This window comes from Pterocles gutturalis, unplaced genomic scaffold, assembly GCF_000699245.1.
Source record: "Pterocles gutturalis isolate BGI_N339 unplaced genomic scaffold, ASM69924v1 scaffold29351, whole genome shotgun sequence".
Lineage (NCBI taxonomy): Eukaryota > Metazoa > Chordata > Aves > Pterocliformes > Pteroclidae > Pterocles > Pterocles gutturalis.
The window spans coordinates 847-9,535 of NW_010103896.1; the positions used below are offsets into that span (position 1 = coordinate 847).

General features: G+C 35.7%; 1 protein-coding gene across 1 annotated transcript; it reads left to right on the top strand.

Moving 5' to 3' along the window:
- Window positions 1–223: 223 nt before the first annotated feature.
- On the top strand, window positions 224–7,356 carry ZBTB49 (zinc finger and BTB domain containing 49; the record flags this gene model as incomplete). The annotated part of the gene is made up of 3 exons (XM_010086890.1): window positions 224–394; window positions 1,887–2,989; window positions 7,310–7,356. Coding segments are annotated over exons 1-3 (1,302 nt in total), but the record flags the coding sequence as incomplete, so codon positions are not given.
- Window positions 7,357–8,689: the final 1,333 nt, after the last annotated feature.

The window sequence follows — 8,689 nt, forward strand, 5'->3', positions numbered from 1 at the left end:
AAAATCAATATTTCTTACGTATGTTGCTGTATTTCTGCTGGTTGAGCAATACTGTGACTCATTTTTAATCAGAAAATGTAATAAGAGCTCACATTGCAGGTGTAAACTGCATTCTGTTTTCTTTGGGAGCTGAAACAAATTGTAAAAATGTTCTTTGTATTCGAAATTAATTTTGCAGTTTAGTGTTTGAAATTCATCTTAGCATTTTATTTCATTTTAGGTAATTTAAGTGATTTTCTAGCATGGACACTGTTGCCAGCCATAGTTGTCATCTTCTCCAGCAACTACATGAACAGCGCATTCAGGGTCTTCTCTGTGACTGCATGCTGGTGGTAAAAGGTGTCTGCTTCAAAGCACACAAAAATGTATTAGCTGCTTTCAGTCAATACTTCAGGTATGTGAAATCCTTTAAAAAAGTGAACTAAATGCTGTTGGTTGAGGTTTTCACTGAGAAGGGTATGTTTTTCTGGTAGTTGCAGACTGAGTGACTGTTGGAGTGTAATTGTTTGTTGAGATAAATTTGTATCAATTATTTAATCTAATTAAAAACTGTGGCAATCCTAATTTATTTTCTAGATACACATATTTAACTACTACGCTGTTTAACTTTGGCATTGTCTTGATCCTTACTTGCTTATGGTGCCTCATATAATAGATTCTGGCATGGATGTGCGTTCAATATTTCAGTATCAACAGGTAACTGTTTACAAGGAGCACAGCTGAGTACATCAGCAGAGACAGATAAAGGATATAATTGGTGAAACAATTCACATTATCTGGAAATGGATTATGTGGATTGTTTCATCAATTATATCTTCAAAATGAAATTTGAGTATATAAGTTATTATAGTATCTCTATTTAGAACAGATTCTCAGAGAGACAACATCTGTATTTTAAAGTATACAGGTGGCCCATGAAGCTACATCATTGGTTTCTTTCCCCTCTGTATAGCCCTCGCTGATCCTCCAAATTTTGGGTGATGCTAGATCTCACAACTTAGTGTTTTACATTAGTTTTGAGTCAGCTGTTAGATCAGGCAGTTTTTAGACCTTGCTTCTTGAAACATCTCTGAAGCTTGACTAACGATTCTTATGTAAGTGTCCTGTAGTGTGAAGAACTACAGCTCTGATGTTACATCATATAGTAAGAAGTCTTGTGAATTCAGACACTTCAAGGATGCAATGACAATTCAGTGGGTATTGGTTGGACTGCTGTTTTAGGCTCATGTACCTGTACTCTTAATTATTTTGCTTGGTTCTCATTCAGTAACAGCAAAAATACTTTTTCTGGATGTGAGAGAAAAGATTGAAAATCATGCCATCCTCTTGTTTACTATTATCACCCTCTCACATACTCGTGGAAAAAGATCTAATAATAAGAACTTTAATAAGGTTTACTGATGAAGTGTGATGGACAAGCTCAGTTGCCAGAAGAGAATAGTTTAGTTGACTTTGAGGACTGTCTTCTTTTTGCTAGAAAATTTCTTACGTCCTGTTTTATTTGCCGTGATAGAAGGACAAGCACTATTCTGCGTCAACCAACTTTTCAAAATAGTCCATAAATACACCACTGCACCTAATAAGTAAAGAACATTGGATAGGAAACCACAAGTAATAGGGTATGATTTCAAAAAATAGAAAAGCAACAGTTATATAAAAGATCATTTGCTTTGATTTATGCTTTAAGTGTACTGTGGAGGACTAATACATAAGACAAGTAATTGAGCAGGTTTGGGATGTTCATCTCCAAAAACACAGCAATCTAGATATGACCATTAGTGTAAAATGTTGTTTCATACCAGGCAGTCTGTTTGAGGTGTGTGTATTTTTTTATATAAAAGTGTTTGTGAATTGTTTGTGTTTGAATATTTACCTTATTTTACCAGGACCCTTTTCCAGAATTCTTCAGGCCAGAAGAATGATGTCTTTCACCTGGACATTAAAAATGTAGGTGGGATAGGCCAGATCTTGGACTTCATGTACACATCTCACCTGGATCTTAGCCAGGACAATGTACAGGCTATGTTGGATATTGCACAGTGTCTCCAAGTGCAAAATGTGCTGAACATTTGCCACACCTTTTTAAAATCTGCAGCTGTAGAGCAAACACCCAGCATGCCTTGTAATAGCATATTTTCGCTGCAGAATACTTTGACTGCCGATACTAGCTGTGCCAATGACGGTTATGGAACAAACCTATTGCATGAATGTTCATCAGACACACAAGCTAATAAAGTCTTGGCTGACCACCATTCTCAGACATCACAGTCTGTCAATCTTCATGCACCCTCAGGTGATGTACAGAAACAACCACAAGACTCCTTAGATGGCAACTGCACAGAGCTTCCATTTAAACAACCAAATTACTATTATAAACTACGCAACTTTTACAGTAAGCAGTTCTATAAGCAAAATGCTTGCTCTAATCATGAGAGAGAGGCAGAACAATCCTTTTCTTACAACACACCTGCAGAAATAAACACAGTAGAGAGTAATTCTTGTACTGTCAATCACACTGAATGTGTTCTGGAAACCTCTGATCATTTACCATCAAACTTTCTGGTTCAGTCTGTGAATGAAGCTGCTCCAGACCAAGATGCAGATAGCACGCTTATGCAGCCCACCAAACAGATGCGTCTGAAAAAGGCAATACACCTAAAAAAGTTAAATTTTCTAAGATCTCAGAAATCTGCAGAGCAGCTGCCTGAGCCTAAAAGAGATGACAGTAGAATAATAGGAGTAATTGAATCTGTAAATGAAAGTTCCATGGACATGACAAATGTTAGAGTTACTGAAGAAAAAGAAGCTGAAGATTTAGTGAATTCTGAGAATTTTGAACAAACTGTTGAAATTGAAAGATCTCAAGAGCCTTTGGAACAAGAAGGGCAATCACAGACTCTTCAGTCTCAGAGGCAATATACTTGTGAATTATGTGGGAAAGCTTTCAAACATCCCAGCAATCTAGAGCTTCATAAAAGGTCTCATACAGGTACAGTTATCAATAACTGCAGATGAAATATTGCAACGAAAGAGGATGTCTCGCAGTATCTGTTAATTCAGAGATTCTGGTTAAGGGTCTGCTTTCAAAAGGTTGTGGTTTTGGTTTTTTTTTTTTTTTTTTTAAATGAATAATCATACAGCAATAAAGACCTTAAGACTGAGTTTAGGTGAGAGTTTTAGTTGTATTAAAGATTTCTCCTTCATACTTGTTTTTTTACGGTTCTTTTTAAAGAATGTTGTGTGATATTTCAATGAAAATTTAATTTTTGTCTTGCATTTAGAAGTGGCATTTCTTGTCAGTTTGTCAGATGGCCCAGAAGTCCAAGTCAGATAATGAAAAGTGTAAATAGATAGCAGATGATACAATAAGTGTTGTAGTCAACCTCAGTCCTCTCTGATACTCATTGTGAGATACAAGTGATTAGGGCTTGGTCATAATTTATTTTTAACCCATAGAAATATGCTCTATAATTATTTTATACTTTTTTCCTAGTGTAAACAACTTTGTGTTTACCTATAGAGTAATGTTCTTGTAGACAAGTAGGCTGCAGAGTGAATGGGAATTTTGAATTAATTTAATTTGTTTTAAAACCTTACAGGTGGTATTATTTTTAAACATAGCATAGATTTATTTCTAAGTATCTTTTTATTCTAGTGAAAAACAGGACCTAGTCTTACTTTGAATTAACTAATATGTCTGTTCAATTTAACCAGCATGTTCTATTATATTTCCACAACTTTAGATATGTTTTTTTAAAAGGGATTTTAAGAATTACGTTAGCTAGTCAAGTAACGCCATTGATTCCAAGTCCATGAGTTGGCATTACTCCCAGTTAAGCTGTTGAATATTTTTTGCCTTTCTTTTTCCCCTATATTGAATATACAAATGCATATGTGGTAGCCTGGTTGTCAAGAAAAAGCACATGTGAATTTCTCTGTCCCTGAACACTAGGAACTACTAAAGAATTTACAGGTTTCCATGGCTGCACTGATGAGTTGTCTGTGTGAAGGACAGGCATACTGCGCTCAACACAAGTCATTGTATTGGGTGGTCTAGATGTTTTAATTGTATTGCTAGCAGATATTTAAAGGAATTTCTAAATAGAGCTTATTGCATTGACTTTTAAAGATTGATTTTTGACTTGACTGAATGTTAAAATGTGTTTTTTATTAGATTGACCTGGCTGAAAAAAAGGAAGCAAGTATATCTCTCTTGTACAGTCCTTATCTATTCAGGAACATCCAGTGTAGTGGGTTTTTTTTTAAATATTTTCAGGAGGCATCTCAAAAAAAAACCCTAACACCCAACCCTGTGGAAAGAACGCTTGGTAGGATGGAATGCAAGAGGAGCAGAGTTATACTGTCATGTATGTACAGTCATCTATTCAGGAACATCCAGTGTAGTGTTTTTTTTTTAAATATTTTCAGGAGGCATCTCAAAAAAAAACCCTAACACCCAACCCTGTGGAAAGAACGCTTGGTAGGATGGAATGCAAGAGGAGCAGAGTTATACTGTCATGTAATAAATACGCTGTTGATCCTCAGCCTTTTCATTCTGCGCTTTGCTTGAGCAAGTTGCCAGCATTCCGTATCTTACAGGTCCTGCCCCTCACCTTTCTGATCTCTTCAGGAACACCACTTCTACCTTCATGCCTTTCTCCTCTGGAGCTGACACACCACTGCTTTGATCCCACTACTGTGTACTTCATCTCTTCTTGCAGAGTGTTGAAAAAGAAGGATGAAACAGAAGATAGAAAACACAAGACAGTCCAAGGGTTCAAAAGTAAAGTTCCCTGGATGTTTGTTTAAGCATTGTCTTAACTGTAGTTCAGTTACTGCTTTTCCTCAGATTTTCTCTATTGCTGTTGATCCAGCTGTGGTCTTTGGGAAAATTAGTGTAGTCAAATTTTTGATACCTCCAAGGTCAGAGATTCCACAACCTTTCCAGGCAGCCAGTTCCAGTGTTTGATCACCCTCATGGGGTAAAATATTCTTTTCCTATTTCTAGTTGGAATTTCTCATGATCTAACTTATGTCTATTGCCTCTTGTCCTATCCCTGCGTACCTTCAAGAACAACCTGGTTGCATCTAGCTTCCCATTGCATGTAGACAGCAGTAAGATTTCCTGTTTGCCATCTTTTCTTAAGGCTCCAGATATGGTCTCACCAGTGATAGGTAGAGAAGACTCGTCTTGAGCTTACTAGCTGCACTCCTACTAATACACCCTAGGAAGCAAATAACCTCACTTTACTTGAGGGATGCTACAACACCACGAGAAATTTAGCATTTATGCTAGGATTCACTCTTGGAATAGGCTATTTGATATGCCTGGTGGTTTGGAGTTTTATGCAGGTGCAGAATTGTTCTTCAAAAACTAATTTGATGTTTCTTTTCAGACAAGACTTTTTTGTTTTTATCATGGGGAAACAAACTCCCAAGTCTTTGTACATCAGTACAATTATAATGAGGCTGCATGCAGCCTACAGCAATAGTTTTGAGAAATTTGAGCTTCCAATTCCCTCCCTCCCCCTTTAATTATCTCAGGGTGCCTTTCTGTTCAGATAATAGTCTTTGTGTCAACAGTAACTTTTTTTTTTTTGGTGGCGCTACTAGTGTTTTTTATCCTTCATTTCAAATTACGTTGATGCTTTTACGGTTGTCAGAAGCCTTCCAAGTTGCCACAGATCTGTCTCCCTGGTGGTGTTGTCAGTACCAGAATTTTTAGGGTTTTGCAAATTTAGAGCCATAATGAAGTCAAGCCTTAGTGTTCTTTACAGTTGAGTTGTTTCCTAATTTTTATCTTTAATTGCATAAAAGCTTTCTTGAAACTGCCGTTAAGATTTCCTTTCTTCATTACATAGAAAATGTAGATATAATCTCAAGTTGTCAGACTAACTGCAAGATTGCTATCTGTGAAGCCACCTAACTGTGTATGTTTACTCTGTGCTTTAAAATCTAAGAGAGCTGCATTTAGTCCTTGATCCTGAAATCGCTGAAAGAACATCACCTGTATTTGTCAGTAGGGAAGGAAAATTGAACCTCAACACTCAACAGCTGGAAATTGTAGATGTTGCTCGTAACAATTCCAAGGATGGAGTAAGAATACTGATGTAAGAGAATACTTGCTGGAAGAGAAGGCTACAAATAGCCAAAAGGTGTTCTGTAAAATCAGGAAAATTATAATTAAAAAAGAAAATAAAAATCTTTAGACAGATTTTGAATCAGCGACAAGATGAAACACAGTGTAAGATCTCTTTTTCCTTCTGGAAATATCTGCATTCAAAATCACAGGGGTTTATACTTATTTTGCTTCCCTTTACCCATGGGACAGATTATTATGTATGTCCTTTTAATGTACAGTTAGACTCATGAAAATATCATTAGAAGTCTGTCATTGAATTCAGTGATATTTGAGCATTATTATTGCTTTAAACATTCTAGAAGGTGCACAGAGATTTTACCAACACTGTAAAAACTAGGAAACCAAGAACTAAGCAGGGGAAAAAAGAATTACCTTTATGAAATACTGTAGAGGAGAAAAAGTTATTAGAAAAAGATATTTGTCTCAAATTGACAGCTAGAGAATTGAAGTATTGTGCAGTCAAGTTCTAGATTGAGAGTCAAGTTATCTGGAAAAGCTAAAGTGGGCTATGCTAGTTGTTTACTAAATTTGCTGATATGTTTTTGGAGAGTCAAGAATACAGTTTTATATGTATAAATTGAGAATTCTGGAGCGAAATACTTAGATTAATTATGAGATACTCTTATATAGAATGAGAATTTGAAGGCAAACCCATGTTTGCTGGAATTGAATAGCTACATGCTGATCAGAGATACGTGGTACACATTGAACGGAAAAAAAAACCAGAATCCTTCCAAATTAGTTTCTCTGCATTCCTTATTCTTTTTAAGAGTGGGCCTTTGTGTGTACAAGTGGAAAAACTGGTGCACTTCCCATAGCTGCGGCTGTTGTAGGACGTTGTCATCTATTCTGTTCTTCCTGGAGGTATGGTACCACTTTCATGTGGAAAAAATTATTTAAAAAAACCCTACAAAACATTCATATCAAAACTCTTCTACCTACTTGTTTGGAAAGATAAATTCTGTTTCTGAGCAAGTCTGCTTTTCAAGCTTAATGGTAAATGCTCTACTTACCTCTTGAATTTCCCCTTAAATATATGGGTAAGTGTCCGTTTGGGGATATTTTTACTCTTACATTACATGTCTTAAAGGGAAGCATACCAATTTAGAAGATTTGTATTTTATTGCAACTGTTAGAAGTTCTATGTTCTATTTCTTCTCCTTTTAGGTGAGAAACCTTTTGAATGTAACATTTGTGGGAAACACTTCTCACAGGTGGGAATATTTTATATTATGGTACTTACACTTGAAAATTAAATGCATTGATTCTAAAAAGATGGTACACTTGAAATGTGTTGATTCTAAAAATTTGGTTTTTAAGTCTATAGTTATTTTTCAAAGACAGATTTGACTTTAGGGATAAAATATTAAAATGTCTTATTTGAAACTAATGTTAAATGTTGTAGCTTTCTTTGATATGTTCTGTACCTTTGATTCTGTCTGCTTTCAGTAGATGTGTTATGTAATTTACCTTCAAATGAATATTTAACCATACAGAGCCACAGGTATATTTGAAATAGAGAACATTCATTTTCAGACTGTGCTTTTGCCTTATGCTTAGGGATATGTTGTGAATAGTAGCTTTTTTATAATGTCTGAAAAAAATACAGGTTAGAATTTTATATAATGTTGTCTTCACGATACATTTTATCTTCCTAAATGGCATAAGTTATTAAGCAGATTTTTTTGAGTCAGTTTCCTTCTGTGAAGAAGAGCAGTACAGTCTGCTGGAGTGACAAAACTCAGCTACGATTTAAAACAAAACTCTTGTGGAATTCCCTACTTACATATGGGGCCTAAGCTTTAGCTGTCTTGATTTGCCTTCCAATGCTTTCTTACTGTTCTGGGTACAAGTGTTCATTTGTATTTCTAAAAATTTTCACAATTTTGTGCCTAGTTATCTCACATTTCCAAATTGTCTATTTGTTTTCTATTTTCTTGGTTGGAATATGTGCACCTAAGTACCGGAGACAATAGACAGGTGCATAGTTTTGTACTAAGATAAATAATTATTATTGAATAACTTTGGCCTTTCTTATGGTTTAAGGATTAGAATGATGTGGTCTTTGTCTGCCCACCCACCAGTGCTTGCCCTTCTCTTGCTTCAGTTTCATAGTCCTCTAGTGGGACTTCTTTGACTCATGAGTCTGATGCAGTTGCATCCTTCACTCTGTTACTAAATACGAATATAGCACTGCATCCAGAGAACAATACCATTTCATCATACTTATCAAACCGTTTGAGCAAAACTGGGTCTGCTTATTAGGCAAAGAAGTGCATTTCCTTCATTTTCATGGCTGAACTTGTAATCATTACAAGGAAAAGCAGATGTTTCCAAATTGTATTAAAAGTACTTTTGGCAAATGGAGTGGTATTCTGTACCATTACTGTGCAGGAAGAGGGAATAAAAAAGCTTCACACATTCTGAGTGTATGACAGGCATTACAGACTCCTCATGCAACATGCATTGCTCCTGTTTAATAAAAACAAAACAACAAAACCTCCAACAAAACTGGAAATTTCTGCCTTTTAATTAGACACTCTTAAA